The sequence below is a fragment of the Candoia aspera genome, chromosome 1, assembly GCF_035149785.1.
Source record: "Candoia aspera isolate rCanAsp1 chromosome 1, rCanAsp1.hap2, whole genome shotgun sequence".
Taxonomy (NCBI): Eukaryota; Metazoa; Chordata; class Lepidosauria; order Squamata; family Boidae; genus Candoia; species Candoia aspera.
This window is the reverse complement of record NC_086153.1, coordinates 7,154,340-7,177,372: the sequence shown is the minus strand read 5'-3', so window position 1 is coordinate 7,177,372 and position 23,033 is coordinate 7,154,340. Positions and strand designations below refer to the sequence as shown.

Genomic DNA, 23,033 nt, shown 5'->3' with positions numbered 1-23,033 from the left:
AAAAAAAAACCCCTTGGCTGAAGTTTCTTCCCACTCTGCGGCACCATCCCTTCATTTTAATTAAATTATTTCAGAGCAAAGGTAACCAAGTATTTCCTTCTGGGTAAATGGCTTGCTAGACTAGATTATTGTTATCTTCTGTAGAAAACGGCGGTCTGTTAAAACTTTTAATAAACATGTTAGTCTTTAAAGACAGGACTTTTTTTTGTAGCTGGGCTGCATGGAAAATGTTGGGGAAGAACAAAGGCTGCAAAACGGAGGGCAATATTTCCTATTTTCTGGAGTATTTGGGATGTGTGTGTGTGTGCTTCTTATTATTTTAATGAAGATGGTGGTGCAGGGGCCAGAAAGGCTCCTCCAGGGTTTTCCACTGACACTGATCGCCCCTACTAGCCAGGAAGCTACAGTTCTTGCACTAATGGAGGTAAGGGAGGGCCCACCGAGACACGCCCGAACCCAGACATGCTAAGCAAACCTTCATCCGGATCCAGAGTGCCTACAATTACACCCCTGAATAGTCAATGGGGGCAACTGCTGAGCGCCAGATTGCCAAACTCGGCAGTAGAGACCAGGCTGGCATCTGGGCACTCACACACTAGGAAGATATACCAGATGACCTGGTGGAAGTACGGATGGTGGCACAGGAGAAAGCAGCAGCAGGAGTACCATAACTTTGTGGGTTACTACCAGACTGGACCGTGGGCAGGCAGCAAATACCACACATAGGCAGGCTACTGCGTTGGGATCAGTCCTTTTGGGTGGACAAGGAGAGTTTCTCTTGGACACACTTCTGTGAGCTGGTCTCTCATGTCTCTGGCAATTACTCATGGTTTTCCATGATGGGATCTGACACAAGTCCTCAAATTCTTAACCCCCCACCCCCCTTCAGCCCCTTTCGCAGATCGGGATTAGCATCCTCACTTGGAAAACAGACTTTGGGGTGGCCGTGTAACCATAGCTAGGAGGGTTGGTGAATTTAGGGGACTTCTCAATGAAGGAGGATCAAGGATCAAGGTGCCAAGACCAGATTCTTGCTTCAAAATTTTACAGGGCACAGGAAATTGTTCCAAATCCCTTCTATTCCAAAGAGCCTATCTGGAAGAAATATCATGCGTATTGAACATTAAGAGTCAATTTCAAACAAGCTCAGGAGGATGCCCAGTTCACCTCCTATTGTACAGGTGATCCAGGGATACAGGCCACTCGGATATTCTTCCATCAGTACGTGGGTTAAGGAATGTATCGCACTGGCCTCCTTAGCTGGGAAAATTAGAACTCCTGGAGGCATCACTGACTACACAGCCAGGTGAACAATTGCCACAATTCCCTTGGCAGACATCTATAGGGGGGCTGCATCGTCAGAACCATCCACCTTTATTAAGTATGAATATTAAAATTCATTAAACCTGAATAGGCAGGTTTCCACGCACAGAGGCTGCCTTCAGACATTCCATCCTGAAACGGTGCGGTAAATAAGTCTCATGAACTCTCCTCCCTGGGATACTGTGAGAGTAGATCCCTTTCCTGCTGGATCCATCTTCAGGTGACCAAGAACAGCATTGGGCACTGACCTTCCAGCCACTGAAGGTGGACCCCGCAGCCTCCCCTAGCATATGATTCCTAATATTTCTGTCTATGGTGTGAGTGTGTCTGAGCTTTGGAACAGCAACACCGATTTCAGTTTTTCCAGGCTGTGAAACCAGTCAGTTCTTTAAAAAAAATAAAAATCCCAGAAGCTCTAATCAAGAGGGAAAACTCTTATGACAGAAAAGTGGCTGTCTTTGAAATGAATTTTTTTTCTTTTGCTCTCAGTTTCTCAGGAAACTCCATTAAGTTCTTGTAGCATCTTAGGGTTCTGCCCTTTGAAAAACCCTGGTTTAGGCTACCCGTTGGCTGAAGCCAATTCATGCAAATGAGGAGGAGTTGGTCTCTACCAGGTGGCAAAAAGTTAAAGTAAGGACATTAGGGGCAGTTAGACCTGAGGATCTTAATACAGGTGGGGAAAGTGAACATGGGGATCTGCCTGGGGAGTCTGAATCTTAATTCCCCTGCAGGCTGCAAGGTTGAAGAAGGATGATCTTACTAATGTTCTGGGGGGGTTGTTGTTGCAAAAAAGCTTTTGAACCTAAACATGGCACACTAATAATAGTAATGAAATAAAATAAAATAATATAATAGTAAGCTTACCAGGATGGAAGGGAAGTTACCCACAGGGAAAAAAATTAGCTTGCACATACACATACACACAAAATCTGGTAGCTTTCCGTTTTTGAGAAATATAATTAGATTTTCTGCCTTTTGGTTCACAGCCTCCCAGCCAGCAGACGGCTTCTCCCCCTCCCCAGATGGATTCCAGAGCCAAGCAAGGGCTTGGAAATACAGGATAAATGATAAACTAATTTACTGAAAGAACTAGTCCTCTTTTTTTCATTCTAGTACAGGGCCTTAAAAAAGGGAAGAAGAACAAATATCCCCCGTCTTAGTTGTGAAGTTGTAATATTTCATTAAGCTCAGCAATTCCAACTGGAATTTATTAGCCAAAACCGAAAAAAATGTAGCCAGACCACACGTATTCTATTAGAAATGACAGAGAGCATCTCCCGGTGTCTAATGTAAGTAAATCACACCCACAGCATTAAAAAAAAAAATCAAGACAGAGTGAAGAAATGCCTGGGAAAAGTGACTGTTAAATCCAGCTGCTTCTTCTCCTCTGGCCTCCTGCAAAATGGGCGCCATTTGACTTTTTTTGTGTGCCAAGCAGCTTGGCTCACTTGCTCGAGTCATCTCAATAAGTTTCTATCATCCATCTATCTATCTATCTATCTATCTATCTATCTATCTATCTATCTATCTAATCTATCTATCTATCTATCTAACAAATTTGTCACAGCCCATCTCCTCCGACCATTCACAAAGCTATCCATGAGCAAAATGAATTGGACTGTTAAGTGGAGGGAAGAGCCCACACTTCCTCCAGGTGGGCTGAACTGCGACCCATCTTCCCCAGCCAGAATGGGGTAGGATGGGGTGGGGTGCACAGCTGCTTTTCTTCCTGCATAGCATGTTCCAAAGAACTGGTACAAGGAAAGCTAGCTTATTAAAGAAAGGAAAGGCTAAATTCAGCTTTCCCAGGCAGAATGAGGAAATGGCCTCTACAGGTAGTCCTCGTTTAACGACCATTCGTTTAATGGTTCAGAGATATGATGGGCTAAAAAAAGTCACTTACTTACTTACAGTCGTGTAATTGTGATTTGGGCACTTGGCAACTGGCTCACATTTACAACTGGTTGCAGCATCCTGTGGTCATGTGATCGCGATTTGCGACCTTCCCAGCTGGTTTCCAACAAGCCAAATTGGGACAGGAACCACTGATTCACTTAACAACCATGTGATTCAATTAATGACTGCAGTGATTCGCTTAACAACCACGGTAAAATTGGTAGTAAAATCGGGTCTGGTCACATGATGCCTCGCTTAACGACTGCATTGATTAGCACCCAAAATTCTGGTCCCAATTGAGGTTGTTAAGCGAGGACTACCTGTACTTTTAATTCCCTTAAAAGTTCTGGAAGACTTTTAAAATTGGATATAAAATATAGGCAGAGCTTCAATTGCATCATTCTGGTGTTATGGACGCTATCTACAAAGGACCACACTTTGTAGATACCCCTGGTTATAGCACTTTAAATCTGCCGCCTGTTTCTTCTTTGCCGCTTTCAATCCTGCACAACAGGCAGAAGTGACTCAGGGAAGCAGCTGCTGTCAATGTTAGCGTTTTCAGTGCTATGAGTCTTGTCACAGAAGAGGGGAGAAGCTCCACATTTACGGAAAAATGGGTGCCAAAGTCATAAACCCAACAGTACCCCAAAGCAGCACAGGGTTGTTAAAAACCAAAACCAAAACTTCTTGAATTATCAAGAGCAGGACAGTGCAAATTTAATAAACAGCTGAGTCTTGCAGCCATGGCTGATGGTGCAACCAATGACTGCTTGGCATGACAAGGAGATGAAACCTCCAATGTCAGCAGCAGTATACCTGAGAGCACCAGCTTCTGGGGAGTAACAAGAAGGGGCAGCTGCCTGCCAGCCCTGCCTCAAAGATACCCCAATGTATCTAGTTGGTCTCTCCAGGACGTAGGATGGCACAAGCCAGCAGTTTACTCTTAATTCCAACTTTACAGAGGCGATGCTGAGGCTGATCCCCAGCTGCTGGAGATTAGAGGTGGATTACATCTATTTCTAGCTCAGCAACAACCTGGCGGGGAAGGAACTCCCCTCCCGCTGTTGATGACTCCCGATTCCTGCTTGTTAACTGCCAAAAGCAATGACAAGGTGCCGTTTTCTTCATAGACTATTAAGAGAGACCCCCAAACTAAGCTTTAAAACGTGCTATTAACCATCTACTCAGCCATTCTGGAGATGCACGCCGATGATAATATTCCTGTATTGCCATTAACCTATGGAATGGCTGCAGGCGTTGCCAATTTCTGCAAAAATCCTAAACGCACCTAACGAGAGCCACGAGATCAACTGTCTATATTAATCACTCACCAGTTTAATTAAGGTAAACCAGCTTGTCAGAAAGAAAGCAGGGGGGAGGGGGGAATACAAGCTGGTTCTCTCCATCTTTCACTAATACTGGCTTGGAGTAGTTGGCTGGATTTTGTTCATAATTCCTCTACAATGTGATATCAGAAATTTCACATGTACACACAAAACATTTGCAGTTCCTAGTCTTAAAATTCATTAACTACTCCCCACATGCCCTCAGGTCAGGACTGGAGAGAAACCCAGGATACTGCCAAATCAAAAACACAAAAATGGCTCTGACATATCTCCAGGAACTGGTTGCTTGCTGTGGTCACTCAAAAGCTCCTAAGGCAGAGTCAGGCAGAGGCAGATCAAGATTCACCATTATATTTTTTTAAACTTTTGTAGAGAACTGACCAAGTTTTAACTCCCCTGGTCCTTCTACCCTTGAGTGACGAAAGCCCTCAAGTCATAGATAAGGTTTTTAGACATGTATACTGCGCCAGTGCTTAGCCAAGGGGCAGCACCTTGCCAATTCTGGCTGAGCTAAAATAGCTAAGCCAAACAGAACCATGCTAGTACTTGAATGGGAGACCACAAGGTGATCCTGAGACTGAAGGCTCAACTGGGAAGTCAAACAAAAATGCCCAGAAGGTAGCAGTACTAAACCAATGCTTCACCACTGCCGAGAAACCAACATCGATGTGACCATGAAAATTGACACAAGTTGAGTTCTACTCAATTTTTTTTAAGGCTATGTTGGTGAAATGAACGGAGATAGGAATGGAGGAACTTCTTCGTGATACAAGATGTTCAACAATGGGCCATGTTGTTTCAGAGAGTCACGGGCTCTCTTTCACTAAGCAAAGGCTCAAATTATAGTCTAAAATTCAGAGGTCCACAGAGGCATGAAAGCCAAGGACCTCCGGACGTTGTGACCAAATCAGTTTTAATTAAATTCAGACGGAAAAGGATGGGTCAAGTCTCTCTTGAATCAACTTTGGCTCCTGGTGACTTCACAGACCCATTTGCATAGTGCAGAGAATAGGGAAGATGAACTTGATGGGAATAGGCAGAAACAGTTGCCTAGGCAAAAGCGGCTGCAGCATTTTTAAGTCCAGAACTAAGAGACAATGTTTGGAAGCCTCCTTAATTTGCTGAACTATAAGGAGGAGGGAGGAGGAGGAGGAGGAGGTCCAGCACAATCAGGCCTGCAAGGTTCTGTTATTATAGCCAATCTCAATAAAAGGAGTTTTAGCCTTCCTGTGGAGTTCATTTTCTTCTCTGGTCTAACTGGTGGGCTAACATGTAGTTTCTTCTGGCAACAATGAGGGAGTGATCCGCCACGGCCTTCTTCTGGGGTGTTCTTTTGAATCCCCGTTCAGATTTGGGATTCCCATCCAAGTACTCTTGAGTCTTGACCTGATTTTATTTTTGAGACCAGCCAAGGTTGGCTAGATACTGCCACCTGCTGCAATTTACATACATGGTACTTTACATAAATGCTATTCTTGAGGTAAGCAGGATTTCATTCTAAATGGAAACACATCAAATGAGGATTCATCCTGGCCCCATCTGCCCCTTGAGTGCTCTACAGCATAGAGAAATCTGTAGTTGCAAGAATCCGGCATTAAGCAAAGAGACCTCCAAATCTAAAACAGATGCATGGGCTGGTTCTCCTTCGGGAAGGTTTCTGGGATCTGAGCATAAAATCCCTGCTTGTGCTAACTCTGTCTGGGTTCAGCAGATTCAAAGGACTCTTAACCTGGGCAGGAAGCCTGTAGCCCATACTTACAGCTCCAGCCTTCTTCTTCTTTGCTAGCAGTAGGGTTAACCTAGCTTAAACCTAAAACCAACCAGGCTGAAAGCCTAAATCCAGGGGTGTGATTTTGGGGGCTCCATTTTTTACAGGGAAATAAGTAAAAGGGGGCAAACCAAGTCCCCAGTAGGCTTAATATAGTTATATGACTTAACAGAGAAACTAAACTTGCAAAAAAAATGAACCACAATGAAATAAGGGCCAAAAAGGTTGATCCCAACCCATCTGGTGGTATGTCTCTCTGTGGCTAAACTTAAAACAAGAGCAAAGTGGAGCCCAGCTACAGAAAGCTTGTCTGCCATTGCATGAAACAATGCTGCTTGATGCATGCCTTTCCCTACCAGACATGCACAGTCAGAAACGCAGGCAGAGAAAAAGCATAAATGCAGGCCAGCATGTACTGAGGGCCCTGACTTGGGGGGCACTAAACTAGGGCCCCAGTCCCCCCCCCTGCCTCTCAAAGCCGTTTCTCCACTCTGATTTCCTCCTCTGGCAAATAAATGGGTTTTTATAAAGTCCGTTTAATTGGGAGGGGAGAGAAAACACACTTCCCCCAGTTTGCTCCTTATCACCGCCTACGATTTCAGCTCCAATCTGTCTCCCAAATCCTGCTTGGTGGAAGAAAATTAACCCGGGCCAGGAAAAGGGGGACTGTACCGCCGTCTGTCAAGGGGGGTCCCAGATCTCCACTATCACACAGACACCACGAGGGGGTAATCTTTACTGACCGTCTCTTCCAAGAAGCCACCTGGGGAGAGGAAGAAGGAAGGAGAGACAGAGAGAGGGAACGAAGCAGAGGTATCAGAAGCCCAGCTGCCTCTCTGCTGAGCAGATGTCTACCTGTGATATATGAGGGGCAGCTAAGCTGTCACAACCCACTGCCAGATCTGGGTAAATGACTGAAGTCACCATGCTCCCCAACTCCATATTCAGAGATAGCAGGGCATCCCAAAGTCGAGTCTGTTTCATGCTAAGCTGCCAGATGTTGGCTTCTGGGACCTTCCCCCTTTCTCTGTTTGACAGGTGCAGACTAGCAGACACCATTGGAGCACTGAGCATGCAAGGACCAGCGGCTCCCCGAAGAAGCTTGAGGGGAGGAAAAAACAAACACCCCCAGCTTCCCACTGCAAGCACTCCTGTTGAGCTGATGCTCTCGACACGCCTGCCCTAAGCCTACGTGGGAAATCCCCAAGCACACGGTAACTCTCGGGAACTGAATTTGTTTCCGTTCAGATGGTTCCTCTCCTCCTGAGACCTCTCTCGGCTTGAGCTTTAATTTGGATTAACCCTGGCATCTCTGTTCCCCGGAGAGGGGATAACACAGCTGTGACACTTCTCAAGTCTGAAGCCAGGAACCAGCAAATTAAAGTGTGCTGGGGGCAGAGGGCAGAAGATGATTAAGATTCCTGAGACTTCAAAACTTACCGGGCCCTCTGAACTTGCCTACATCCCAGCAATCAATTGCTTCTCTGTTTATTGATTGACATGATATCCTGCCTTTCTTTCAAGAGCTCAAGGTGCGGTACATAGCACTTCTTATTTTTCTCCAAGCAACCCTGTGAGGTAGGGGCAGCTGAGGAAGAGAATGGCTGGCCTAAAGCCCCCCAGGGAGCTTCTGTGGCTGAGGGGGGGACTAGATCCTGGGGTTCCTGCTCCTAGTGCAACACCTTTACCACTCCACCACACTGAACACCTCTTCAGCCTTATGTTCGCTTCACGAGCACCATTTTAACACATTCTGGCATTGATTCATACTCTCTTAGAACCACAGAATGGAGAGGCTGAAGGGGACTTCAGAGATCATCCAGTCCCGCCTCCTGCTGCAGTGCAGAAATCCACCAGTACAGCATTACCAACAGGTGACTGTTTGACTCCTGTTTAAATATCTCCAGAGTAGGAGAGCCCACCCCCTCCTAGGAAGTCACCTGTTGAATAACGCTTACTGTTACAAAATCCTTTCTGACGGCTTCCTGTCCTGACATCTGCAGCAGCTCTGAACGAGTCTGCCCCAACTTCAACCCGGACACCTAAACATGGATTGCCCCCTCCAGCTTTGAATAACTTGATGCTACAAACTGGGAACCCCCACTCAGACTGAAATCTCAGCACCTGCTCACAAGGAGGGGAGATAAAGACGGACTAACAACACCTATCAAATATCAAAAATTCAAGCCAAGTTACTGGCCCACCGGATTTTTTTTTTTAATGCATGACACCCTTTAAAGCCATATAAATACAGAAGCTGAAACAACTACAGAGGAAGGTGGGGAAAGAGGCAGAACGTGTGACCGAACGAAGAGTTGAGAATTGCCAAATTAAATCAATACCGCTAAAGCATGCTTAATTGCAGGCTGCACCGTATCCGGTACTTTGCAGGCTAGAGAGATTTCAAAGACAAAATAGCAAGTCCTGTCGCCCCAATCTATCGCAAGTTTATGTTCAGGTAGATGCAGGCTGCCACATACCTTTAACTGGATGAAGAACCATGTGCAAGAGTCAGGCTTTGTGAGATGGGTGGCATATAAACACAATAAATAAACAAATAAACAAACAAACATCTGTGCGGGTCTCCCCAACTCTACCCACTCAGCATCAGCTTAGCCTTTTAACTAGAAACACCCCATGGTAACATCTTGAATAAGGAGGAAGCTGAGGAAGGAAGAGGGCTGAATTCAGTCCATTTTCCCTACTTTTCATACTGACCAACAGATTTGATTTCAAGCTTCTTTGCTTTTGGGGATCTTTTCAAAGCACATACATTACGGCAGGGGTAGGCAACGTTTTGCCCAGGGGTTCAAATATGCCCCGTCTATTTTGGATGGATGGATGGATGGATGGATGGATGGATGGATGGAAGGAAGGAAGGAAACTTTGAGCATCTGGGAGAACATTTGAATGTGCCTATTTTCCCCTACTTATGTTCTGCTGTGCCAGACTCAGCAGCAATCAGTTGAGTTGAGAGGCATGTGTGTGTGTGTGTGTGTGTGTGTGAGCGTGTGTGTGTCTTGTAACTCTGTTTCACACATTTGTTTTGGAAATTGCTTTCTTCCTGCAAACCCTGAGCCAATTGATGAAAGAACAGCAGGGGACCCTTAATATGTTCAGGCAGCCTTCCTTCAACACCCTGCAAGAGTAACGTGTGGCCCACCTGATGATAAAAGTCGTCATCATCGAAGATCTCCTCATCCAGGTCTTTAAGGTGGGCATTTGACATTGCTGGAGGAAGGGTCTCCTAGAGGGCCAAGAAAGAAAAGACACTTCCATAAGGACCAGCTCAGTTACAATCTGAAAAAGAGGTGCTCTGGCCATACCCTGGGAGTAACGGAGCCATTTGTTTGTGAGTCAAGGATCCCATTTGGGACTGCCCCTGCCAAAATGCCTGTGTAACACAACAGGGTCTGGTTTTTTGGATGGGGGTAACAACAATATTTGAGACCAGGAAAAGAGGTACTTGGGCCAAACAGTTTAAGGACCACTGATCTAGATCAACAGTGGCCTCATAGTTACAGACAATGACAAATGAACTCTGTAACTACAACAACTACAGGTATTCCTTTCTTAACAACCATTCTTTTTGCAACAGTTTGGACTTATGACAGTGTGGAAAAAACTGACTTACGACCAGTCCTCACACTTATGACCATCACAGCATCCCACAGACCACAGTCACGTGATTACAATTTGGGCGCTTTGCAACCAGTTCGCATTTACGACCATCACAGTGTCCCATGGTCATGTGATCGCCATTTTCCACCTTCCCAGACAGCTTCCAGCAAGCAAAATCAATGGGGAACCACGTGATTCACTTAATGACCATGTGGTTTGCTTAATGGCTATGTGAGTTGCTTAACAACGGCCGCAAAAAAGGTTATAAAATCGGGTAGGATTTGCCTAACAACCATATCGCTTAGCAACCAAAATTCTGGTCCCAATTGTGGTCATTAAGCGAGGACTACCTGTACAACTAAACAACCAAGGCAGCATATTTGTCTTTTGTAAACTACATTGCTAGTATTGGAAGTTTTGTTTAACAGTCTGTGGTGGCCCACTAAGCCATCCTGGCTTCCTCCAGTTCCTAGAGTGATTTGGCCTGCCAGGCCGAGAGGTGTAACGGCAACAGGTAGTTCAGACATTTGAAGGATGTTCTCCCTTACAATCTACTTTACCACTTGGCAAAATAAGGAAGAGTCTTGTGGCACCTTAAAGATAAGGAAATCTATTATTACCAAAGCTTTGTGGGGATCACGATCTTCTTGTACGTGCAATAATACATTTGCTGGTTTTTAAGGTACCCCAAGCATCAAGCCCCACATAGCGAGGCAGGAACAAGTAAGCAAGGACTACACAGATTTTATTAAATGCCAGTCTCGGGTCAATGCAGAATCTTGGACATCCTAAGAGGAATTTCCCACCCTCCTTTCTAGTGAGTCTCTTGGAAGGCTTTGAGACTCTTCTTCCCAGCTTTCTCTCCACCTGGGCTGAGTTTAGGAGATATGGTGGAATCTCTTTGGATGATTTGAAATGCTTCTTCCCAGGTTCTTAGTCACCTGGTCTGAGTCGTTATTTAGGAGAAAAGCTGCCTACAGAATTGACTCCTTTCTTTTGACTGTTTATGTCTACTCTCCCTTCCCTTCCTTTTCTAGCCTGCCCACAATCTCTCACAATGCTTGCTATTTTTTTGCTTCAGAAATCTAAGAATATGCAAAATGCTTCATTTTATTTATTTATTTATCTAATTTATCCCCGCCCATCTCCTCCCATCGGAGGCCTCTGGGCGGTTTACAACAATCAATTAAAACCATCACAATAATACAAAAAGTAAAATACAGTAAAAAATAATAGAAATAGAAATAAAGAATAAAGAATCATTTTGAACGTGAAATACCAGGAACTCTCCCATTTGAAGAGGGTTACTACTGCCTCAAACTTGAAATGAGCTGTTTCAGGCATCTTTGGGCATGTCCTGACTTCAAAACTAACAGAAGCTTTTGTACATACACAATTCATGTATAATATATGTATACACAAATGGACACCGGAGGCAGGACTGTTCTGTTCCCTTTCATATGTTGATTCTTTTGGGAGTAAGGAGGTATGGAAAGACCATCATCCATCAAAAGTATTTGCACAGCTCAAGCAAAAAAGTCCTTGATTTTCAAATCAGATGATAGCTTATAAAGATGACATATTACTCTAGGGATCAGGTGCTTGAACTGAGGGGAGGGAAGCCTGCCATACATGCAAAATGGGATGGTTCGCAAGATTTGGCTCTTCAAACAAACATGTCACACAGCTGTACCAAGCAGTCATTTATAAGGAAACTGGTTTATAAGGAAACTGGTAGGGCTAGGGAACTGGTACGGCCATAGGGAAACCGGTAAGGCTCTTCCATTCCAGTCCACCTAACCTTGCAGGATACAATCTACCATCTTTGTCTTTTTTTTCCTAACTGGGGGCAGGCTTCCAAACAAAGCAGAATTTAACTTTTTTACAGAAAGGCTCACGAGGCCTAGATGTGTCCACTCTTATGCAACTTTGCTTAGTTTGTGGGCTGCATTGGGCGTAGCATGGTGTGTCAAGGGGCAGCTCCAAACTTGGGCTGGATAAGGCTTACTTTGAGAGTTCAGAAGCTTTCAGATGGTGTGAAATGGCTCTCTTAAGCATCTGCAAGGCTTAAGGGGTGATTTTGCCCTTTAATCCCAAAATGGGGCCTACTTTGTGATTCTCATTCATTGGGGGAATGATGGGGGTCACTAAAGGTCCCCAGACTACTACTATTATTATTATTTGTATCACTGTGTCAGAAACTGGCACTTGGTAGCTTGCTAGCTTTCCAGATTTTTAAAAGTAGAAGTCTAAAGGAAATACATGAAGTGGAGCAGGGAGCTTGATAGGCACTGAGTACAGTAATATGGCCCTGCTTTAAATTCTATTTCAGCTATCCTACTATATGTATGACCATCTGGGTAAATTTGGGGATAACTGCATCATCATTACAGTGACCAAAGTTAGAATCTGTTTCCCAGCCTTGGGAAAGGCCACTCTTGGCTGCACATTGACTTGTGGCCTTTCAATCTCAAAAGAGATTGCCTGCGCATCCCCTGTGATGCTTGTAAGCAAGCTTGACCTGGTGAACAAGAATATGGCTAGCCCATATAAATCCAACATGCCTTGGAGTCTCAGAAATATTAGCTCAGGCTTTTTATAGAGCAGGCTTCCCCATATAGGGAACCTTCCAGGTATGACTTCCAGTTCCCAGAATTCTCAGCGATGGCCATTCAAGACACTGAATTTCACACATCCAGGTGGTGCCCAGGCTGGGGAAAACCATTATAAAACCTATACTTAAAAAAAAAAAAAAAAAGCAAAACAAAAACCCTTAAAGGTCTTTGAAATATGCATGTGCGCTCTCAAAAGGGATAATACATTTATATTCCACCCCAATCAATTAACTCTCTTGTAAGCCTTGTCAACATTTAATCTAGCCTTCTCTGGATGGGCTAGTTGACAACTCCCAGAATTCCAAAGGCCACACTGGTGGAAGACTCTAGGTGGTCATTGTCCAAAACATCTGGAGAGCACCAGGCTGGGAAAGGCAATGTATTAATTTGTGGTGACTTGCTTTTCTCCCCCCAAATTAACTTCCTCCGAATACAAGAGCCAATCTGTTCCTCCTGCTTGCTCCGATCCAGACAATTCCTTACCGTCTGTCCCAGCTCGGCTTCTGGAAGCACCTCAGTGGCTGATGGGGGTTTTCCCAGCACCCTGTATGCTGACCGCTTGGTCTGCGTCCGCCGGATTAACCTCTCTTTGTCCATCAGAATATGATCTACTTGAGTCAAGATGGATCGCTCAAAGGCACCAAAACCCTGGAAGAGCATCAAGCAATGTCAGGGAAGGAAGGAAGACAGTGTAGCTTCTCCCAGCCCCAATGCCCCCCTCCATCTTTCTTTACTAGCCAATGAACAGAATATGTTCCCTGATTTCATTTTATTATTATTATTATTTGCTTTTGGTGGGGCACACTTTTACTCCTAAAGTTTCCTTCAAGGTGAACTTGCTTGCTGGTGACTTCATACTAACACATCCATCCTCAGTACCCCTGTAAAGGAGAAACACTTGCCTTGCTCATTTTGCCAGAAGCCAGCTTGGTCTTGTCATGCCACTTCTGTAAGGTGCTGTTCCTATAGACCTGAAACTCAGCAAACCGCTTGGCTGCCAATTGTGGGTAGTCCTCCATTTCCAGCTTCCGCTTGGGTGGCCTCTGAACTACCCTCTTCTCTTCCTCAGCTTCATCGCTGCCACTTGAGATCTCTTCATCACTAGCAATAAAGTTTGTGGCGTATTTATTCTACAGAGCTGTACAAACATCTCCTGATAGGTTTCTTCCTTTAATACAGTTTTATTAACAAACCTGGTTACCAACAGGTAACCTAAGAGAAAGGCTGTCAAACTGAATGTACAAAAGCAGAGCGTGAAAGCGGCTGGTTCACCCTTACCGCTTCAGATAATCTTGGCCTTCAATGGTATACTGCCCCTGAATATGGCATTTCCATTTAGCCTTATGGTCAACAGAGGCTGATTGCATTTTTTCTCTGTGGATACCTAATCCCCTGTTAAAGCCATATAATCACACAGGCAGATAATACCTTATGAAATGTGAGCAAGTCTTTCAACAGCTCTGACCCTTATCCCTGGATAAGGCCTAATGCGAGGGGAGAACGGAGGAAAAAACTGGGCAAGCTAAGCAGGATTTCAGAAGCCTCATCGTGTTCTTCCTATGGTCTCTCTTCTAAATCAGGACATCGGTATCGCCAGATGTTTTCAGGTTCAGCTTCCTTTTAGCCTCAGCCCATATGGTCAGTTATGATGGGAGTTGCAGGTCTACATACTGTGTGTGGACCCAGGGTAGGAAAAACTACTTTAAAAAGGGTCCAAGAATTTGCCCCAGTGGAAGCCAACTAGCACCCTTCACATGTTTGGGAAAACAAACCCTATACCCAGCATGGCCCATGACGTGGGACTTTGAGAGCTATATTCCCTAACTTCTGGAAGGCAAAAAACCCCAAAACCAGAAAACCTTACTCTGATTTGGCCAGTGCTTCCAAAGTAAGTCGGGGAAGCAAATTATTTTGAAGGGATGAAGGAATGCCAACTTACAAAACTGAGGTGTAGAATCAAAAGCTCTAGGCTGGCATGGGTCACCCCCAAATCCTGGCCCTCTCCCAAACTGAAATTATAATTATTAATGAACAGGAAAGGAACGTACACATTGCGTTAGCTCCAATTAATTAAAGCCAATTAAGTTGGGTTCAAGGGCTGACCCCACCCAATTTCTTTTCTGGCCCCCTTTATTGTTGGAAGGGTGTTTTGTGGCCTTTGCCCGCCTGCCCCCCATGCACTGCCACCATGTCTTGTTTACCTCTCCTCTTTCTCTTGTTGTCCTGCTACCAAATGTCTGGTCCCAGAGTTCTGGTGCAACAGCTCATCCTGGAGATCCACCAGGCTCCTCAGCAAAGCCTTTAATGCTTTGTAATCTGCGGGGCAAAATAAGAAAGTTGTCAAATGCCTTAAGAAGACTCGGCAAGGAATGCCACAAATTTGGTAGGTGCAGAAGGTATCAAGAACCTAACAGGTTGGGCATGGCCCAGAAGATGATTGTTCCATTGCTGAGTTTTACCTGACAGTAAGAGGACTATGCTAGGGAAATCGTTTTAAAATTCACCATCTGGAGAACACACACAAATTGTGGGTGCCAGTCGACTCGTTTTACCTTGCATGCTGATGTAAAGGTGTGTGGGAATGACCTTGGGAGACAGGGGGAAGAGCCGCAGCCAGGGGAATCGTCGGATAAGAGGCAGCTGAGCCCAGAGAAGGAATGTGGGGGTGGCAAACGTCTCAGAAGGGACCCTCCCTGGTTTCTTGGGCTGTAAAGGTGACGGGGGAGAAATGTACTTTCAGACTTGCAAGTTTCTGTTAATGTCACCTTACAATAAAGTTGAATTAGTTCATCTGGACGTGCTTCTTGTTTGGACTACCTTGCAAGACGGACAGCTGTTCAGCAGAATTCTGGAGTGGCCAATTATCGTAAAGAAAGTTGACAGACAATGAAAACCCTTGGGGAGGGAGGAGAACACACAAAAAGCTGCCTTCAACTAGATTAGACCACTAGCCCCATATTCCCAAAGCACAAGCAGCTCCCCAGGGTCTTATGCAGAGCTCTTTCCTGCTTCCCATTACCAAAGCCATTAAATTGGAGACATGAGATCCAACTTAGGACTTCCTGCATGTGAGGTATGTGCGATGCCGCTGGACTGGTGGAAGATGCTTGAAGCCTAAGAAACTAGTTTGAGCCATCAGCTCAACTCTGGCAGCCACCCGCCCTCCCCACCGGGGAGATTCTGGAAATTGAAGATATGGCCTTCCCTGTGCAGAGAAGGCATTCTTTCCCAAATCATAGCCCCTCCATACTGCCATTAGGGGAAATCCAGAAGTCTTCCACAAGTCGAGTTTCTGGACTGGTGGTAAGAAAACAGTCCAGAACGTATTTCTCATTTATCCTTTGCCTGCCTCCCTCCCGACCGCCGCTTTAGCAAGTCATCTTGTTTCAAAAGAGCAGACCCATTCATTCCAAACTGTGGCTTAGGCAGCGACAAGGAGGACACAATAGAAGGCATCATATCACCCCGCCAGAGGAATGGCAGGCAGGCTTTTCCAGGAGAGGAAGGAACAAAGCAGAGATAAAGTGGGGGAATTATTTTTGCCATCAAGCACATTACACATTTATTCCTGAATGGTGAAGGCACTGAAGATGTATTAAAGGGGAAGGGGAAGGAGGGCGCATCGCTACAGCTGACAACCGGAGTGTGCAGAGAGATGGCAACATATGTATTATTTCTGCTCTGGGTGCCGGTCTCTGAAAAGTCTAACAGAGAGGGACTGAGCTGCTTTGTTGCCGAATTGCACCTTCCATCATCTCTGTTCATCTTGAGCTATGGGCCTACAGGCTGGGATGCTGGGGAATTGTCATCTGGCAGATCCAGATAGTGCCAGATTGGGGGAAGTGGGTTTAAGCCATACAAAGAGATCCATCAGACCACTGAGTAATCTTTTGACAAATCTGCTTGGTCTTCAAAACTTTGTGGTTCCAAAGGTTTCAGTTCTGCTCTTCAAAGACCAGCAGAGAATTGAAGGTAAACAGCAGGGAGTAACCATCCGCTTACAAATAACATAGACATCTGCTGGAAGCCACGTGGCATCAAAATGATGTCATGTGCACCATAACGTCACCACACAAAGGCCTTGGATTGGTAATCTGCAAGAGTCTCCACACTAGATTCAAATTACAATTGCACTACAGTATTTACATGAGGATATCAATGGCAAGAGGGAAGTTACTTGTCTCCCACTGCCCATGACATGTAAGACAGTTAAGAAAGCTGGCATGGGCTATCTTCTTCATAAATTCAGAATCATGTTACTACTTTTACAGCAGCCTTTCTCAAACTTGTTTCTAGATGTTGGTGAACTAGAACTCCCAACCCCTAACTCTGCCCGTGCTGGCTAAGAATACAATTCCACCCCATCAGGGAAGCTAAGATTGGGAAAAGCTGCTTTAGAGGCTCAGGCAGAAAGAGATGGTCTTCACCAGCAGCTTAAAACCCAACAGGGTAACAGGCAGCCTTCTCTAATATGGACACTCAGGAAACGGGGGGCTGCCCGTTTGCTGAGTTGCCACCTGCTTCGTTTCGGAAGATAGGCAGATCTGGAGTGAGGTTACCTGTGATTGCATTAATGTCACGGGAGAATTGCTTATTAATAATAACTGGTTTTTAACCTAGCGGTTTCCCCTTTCAAAGTATTTCCCCTGCATTATATGAGCGTAACCCTTACACCACAGTCATTTAAGGATAAGAGTGTTGATGTCAAGAGAAAGCCTAACCTAAAGCAGCATAAAGAATTAATCGGAGGGAGCTGGGGTTTCATCAATTCAGAACTCAGCCTCAATGCTATACCAGCCGCCAAAGGCAACCAAACCACTCCTATTCCTGTTATCTCTGCCCGTTGACAGGAGAACATTTTTATTCAATTTTCAAAAGTCCCTCTAAGCCTGATGAGTTCTATCTATCGGGTGAGTCCCGCTGTTTAATTTTACTGTGGGGCCTTCTATTCCCAGGTTTCAATCTCTTGCATTTTCAAGGTTTTGTTTGTCCTACTGTCTCTTTCATTAGGGACCCTGAGCACTGCCGTTAGCTTTTAGTCTTTGTACTGGTGAGATCTCAAGGCGGCCAACAAAACTGAAAACAAAAACAAGAACAAACATAGGATATAACTAAAAACAACAGGAGCTAAACGGAAGCAAAGATAGGGGGAAAAAAATAGGATGAGAACTAACAAGGGCCAATATGTGCTTGACAGGTAAAAATCAAGCTGCAGTTCCCCACCAGCCCTTTGCAGAACTGTGCCTAACACAGTGCTAGATAGGCAGGGGAAAAGTTGGATCGAAGTTGACAAAACCAGAATTCACCAGACAGCTTCCCCTGGCTTTCTTCTTCATGAAATGAAAATTCACAGTTCTTAAGCTACCTTCAAAAGAGTACAGCCTTGCAGTGGAGAATTCTGCAGAAAGCTTCTCACTCCTCATGCTCCCTTTTCCAAGTTCTGCAACTAAACCCCTTTCAGTCTGTGGAGTTCTTGGTGCTGAGCTTGGTGGTTTGCTTGCAGAGGTAACATCATCAGGGCAAAGGAGTACGGCGTTTGCTGCCTTTTTATAAGAGGCAGCTTGCCCTGCCGGTTTTGGTGAGGGTGTAGTTTCCTCCTCGGGGTGCTAACTACACCAAGGGGGAAACTACACCCCCACCAAAACTGACGGGGCAAGCCGCTGCATATAAACAGGCCCCACACTCACTCACCCTGACGATGTTACCTGGTCAGGTATATAATGCAATCTTTATTTATCAGAATGCCTCTGGGCCCCAAAGGCAGGCACAGAAAATAGAAACCATGAAAGGTGAGCTACTGTAGCAAAGAACATCCTGGGAGATGGGAGGTGACAGTACAGAAAAACGTATCAGTGGTCTTCAAGTGTGTATACTGTAGGTTCTCCAAATGACAGATGTCCTCACCAATCAAAATAAAACTACCTATTCCTATCCTTTCTCATCAGTTTGTACCTGATGGAGATATCAGAAGTTGGATCTTCAACACAGACCATCTGCATTCTATCAGAGGCCACGATCCCTCTCCTACAGAGGATCGCAACAACGGCAAAGGAGCTGTAGAGAAACCACACAAGCCTCTTCCAGTTCTCATCTCAAACACTTCACACAAGAGTTTCTCCTTGCACAAAGCATATGGTCTAGGACAGCCTTTCTCAACCTTCTGGCCCTGGAAGAACCCTTGAAATATTCTTCAGGCCTTGGGGAACCCCTGCACATTCAGGCTCAAACACAGGTCAGAAGTTACAAAATTATTATATCCATTTCACGGGCAGGCCTGTATAGATGCACTAACAGTGTTCTTCAACTCAAAAAATGAAACTTACCTCTTGAATGTGAAGTTGCCCAAACTGGAAATAATTTTTTAAATAAATCGTGATCTCCAGGGAACCCCTAGGGACCTCTCGCAGAACCCGAGGGTGCCACGGAAGCCTGGCTGAGAAACCCTGGTCTAGGAACTGAGCTAGTATCAGTTGAGATTTAGAGAGTAAGTGGTTGTAGCATCACATACTTATTTAATCTACAGTCCTACCTCTACTTTGGCACAAATGATCTCCATGTTATGTTCAGTGGTAATGCAACTGAGTTGAAGTAAATCTAGGGCCATAAGGAACTTGGGGGCATCTTGCCTCTTTTGACTCTCAAACCTGATCTAATCCAGATCTTTACTGTATGTTTTACTGCTGGATAAACTCTAACAACTCATAATGAGGGGCCAGTGGAGTACAGGAGTTAAGGTATTGGAACTGGATCACAGGAAACCAGGAATAGAGTCTCCACTTGACCACAAATCTCAACAGGTAACTTGTACGTTCCAACCCAAATGTCACTGGATTGACAGAAGTAGGGAATACCCCCGTGTCAGCTATATTAACTTCCCAGAAAAAAGACAAGATATAATGCAGTGATAATAATTATAACTGCATGCTCTGGGTAAGTCTGTATCAGCTTTTATTTTAAGAATAAGCTGCACAAGAATAGCCTGCTGAAACTTAGCAGAAGCCTCCATTTTTAATGGAGGGAATGATAAAAATCCAAGTGAAGTCTCATCCCGATGATGTTTCGGTGTACTCCTTGTGTTTCTTGTGTAACACAATGATATTGTTTCTTCTTATGGGAAAACTGAGGTTGGAAATACCTACAGGAGGAGCATCACACAATGGTGGTCCAATCCCAGCATGCTTGGTGATGTACAGCGTCTCTGAGAAGGTCTTTAACATCTGCAAGTCTTCTCCCCACATGCATCCTATAAATACTAGCATGCTGCTAGTAAATCGTAAGGGTTAGCTATACATATCTAACCAGAGTTATTGGACAGGAAGCACAGATATCTTGCTTCTAGACTACAACTGTGGTATGGAAGAAAGATCACAAACATGGATAAAGCTGATGGTATCTTTCAGATCTTCCCTTCAGAACAAGCGATTAAGGCCAAAATACCTGCTATTTCTTGCTAACTGATTTGAACGTTCAGGGAAAAAAGTAAGTATTCTTTTTCATCAACTGCTCCAGGACCAAGTTAAAACATAGGTCAAACACAATGCTCAATACGTTGGCCCAAGAACAATATTCCTCATTCAAACCCCAAGCCAGCCCCCTCTTGCCTGCCTTTCTCTCTCCCCCAGTCATCCCTGACAATTAATCCCCCAAGAAACACGTTTGATTAAATCTTTTCAAGCAAATCCTTTGCTTTGCTTTTGTTAGTTCACTTCTTGTCAACATCTATTAAAATATGCCTTTAATTCTCCCACAATCTTAAAAAACACTGATTCCACTGTCTTCAACTTTAATCAACTGTATGGCCAGCATTTTTCATTTCATAATAATGCGCTGCTTGGAATTCAAGAGGCAAGCTCCACATCAATCATTCCGCAAGAATTTTTCCACTGCAATAAATATGCAAATGAGCAAAAGCCAGTCAGTCGTATTTCAGGCCCGACTTGCTAGTGTTTTAAAAAAAGACACAAATTTATTAATTGCCGTTGGCCAGCGGAATCCTATTACTTTGGGCATTGATTACAAAGCTGTGTGAGTGATTATCGTGCAACTCACGGGCCATCCAGGCATGAGGAAAAATTATTAAAGCAAAGGAGAGATTATCAACTCGGAATAACAATAAGCTTTAACATTTTAAGGCCCCTAACTTCGGCAGCTGAGAATTACACCATTGCTTCAGAGCATCACCATTCCCAAAGCTGGGCCAGCAGCTCTTTATACCGTGCTTGTTTCCCATGGCCCATCATCTTTCAGCTTTAGGCTGAAGGCTGGAGTACAGCAAGGAAAAGTCCTAAGCACTCTTCCCTATCTTTTTATGGGCCATAACACCGGAACTAGAATCAAAAGAAAATTCTTGTGTTTTCTTGAACATCTCGATAGACCCCAGGGAGAGAAAGGCCAGCAATGTTCAAGGTAAGCATATGTCTGCTTCTAAAAAGAGAAAGTAACAAAGGTTTCCAAGAGAGTAACAAACACATGTTGAAAGCTTATTTCCCCCCCCCCCAAAAAAAGCTGTTTCAAATTTCTGGGTACCACTGTAAAATATAAATATCCAGGAACGCTCAACTATTTCAAGGCCAAGATTTTCTGTTTCTAGATATATGCCCTTACAGTTTGAAGTTTCTCTCCTCAACAATATGGCTGGATAGAATTAAACACTGTCATTTCTGGCAGTACATACTCCTGTGCCGAGTTCTCTTTATAATGCAATGCTCGGGGGTTTTCCTCCCATTTATTACATTTGTTAAACAAAAATGAAGTACATAATTGCAACAGATTGCATGCATTAATGATATAAAGTCCAGATTAAGGAAATGAATATATAATCTGTAAAAACTGTAGGCATGCTTAGGGATGCTTATCAATGTATTATGATGCCTCTGCTCTTGCTGGTAGAACGAAATGGGAAAACACAATGACAACTGAAACGTAAATCGTATATTGAATGTTCTGGAGCAATAAGGAACTCAAAGCACAGCCACCACGTTTACAAGCATTCCCTGCCTATCGTGTTAGCATAAGGTGCAAGGCAAACCCACTTTTCTCTTTTCCTTCGTAACCAGTATACCCCTAGGAATTTCTCTGCCATAATGACCAGGCACTGAATTGTAGGATGCCTATGTTGTGTAGGGATGTTTTATCACCAGTTTTAGAGCTGCCATACCCACATGTGACCTTATTCATACATCAATAAGCTCCCCTCCATCTCATGTTAAAATCAAGATCAATGGTAGTCAACAGTGAAGATGGAAAAGACTAGGATAGGACTCAAAGTAACATCGTATTTTTGCTCATTGTTCTAGCCCACGGATGACCTTTGTCTCTCACTGAGTTCTTATACTGTCCCCAGCTTCTTCATTCCTCACGAGCAGTTGCACCCATCCAACGGCTCCAAAGCTACTGATTACTGGCCACAGTGGCTGATCCCGATGTAACAGCCCAAGCCACGAAAAGCACTGTAGACTGAGTAAGTCAATGGTAGGCAAGCATTATTTTCTCGCTGTTTTGGCTCCCCAAGGATGCAACAAACTGACATAGCTTGGAACAAATGTAAGAATGAGGGAGAACTACAAACAGTAGCCTTCTCCACCAGAGCAACGCAAAGGGAAATATACATTTCCATGACTGAGAAGAATCCCTAGCACCGTAGCAGAGGACCTGCAAAGGGTTTTAGGGTCAACTGCTGGCAGCTCCAAGTAAAAAGATCCAGTAGCAGCTGATGAGAAAGAGCTACTCCAAAGGCCTAGGAAGCTGCTGAGCTAGATCTATGTCCATGTCTGGAGGGCTGAGTACTTACTATTTCAGGGAGCCAAGGGTCATAATGAGATGGGGCCAAGGTCTCATCTCTAGGTTTTGGGGTGTGGGGTATTTTTTTGTTGCAAAATTATGGCTTACGCTACAGTTTCTGTGAGGTTCCTTCCTCAAAATGGATAACACCACCGGTTGGGGGCCATCAATGAAATGATACAAAATCACTCGGAGAGGTAGATAGGTTTCCTTCTTATACGGCAGATTCCCATATTGATAGTGAGATGGCATAAGGGGAAGAATCTGAAGCGCACAGTTTGAGGCTCACAATGTCGTTCTAAGAAAAAAAGAAGCTTGAGTCATTTTGCCGACAAGGAACAGGGAAAGGCTGGAGAGAGAAGCACGTGAAAGCAAATATATATAAATGGGTGCAAATAAGACAGTGGTGCTCCTTGAGCTTGGTTGTTTGCCTGCAGGTGGTCAGGATGCCCCGCCACCCCCGGGGTGCTATCCTGCCATCAGCTACCACAGGCGCCTGCCACCAAACCACCCCGGCGCGGTGCCAAAAGGAAAACACACGACAGCCCATTGATAGAAATCAGCAGGGGAGGCAGACGTGCGAAGCACACCGTCACTTGTAGAATACCTAGTTACTCGAAGCTTTAACGTACTGATCACTGGCTATAATAAAGATTCTTTTATACTCCAAGCAATCGGTGTGCA

General features: G+C 44.6%; 1 protein-coding gene across 1 annotated transcript in view; it reads right to left on the bottom strand.

The window, feature by feature from the left end:
- Nucleotides 1-23,033, bottom strand: part of AATF (apoptosis antagonizing transcription factor) — an 89,806-nt gene that overhangs the window by 30,618 nt on the left and 36,155 nt on the right. The window contains exons 5-8 of the mRNA XM_063296733.1: nucleotides 14,771-14,885; nucleotides 13,472-13,670; nucleotides 13,053-13,217; nucleotides 9,497-9,580 (exon numbers count right to left, since the gene is read on the bottom strand). Of these exons, the coding sequence (XP_063152803.1) occupies nucleotides 9,497-9,580; nucleotides 13,053-13,217; nucleotides 13,472-13,670; nucleotides 14,771-14,885 (563 nt within the window). The remainder of the gene's footprint in view (nucleotides 1-9,496; nucleotides 9,581-13,052; nucleotides 13,218-13,471; nucleotides 13,671-14,770; nucleotides 14,886-23,033) is intronic.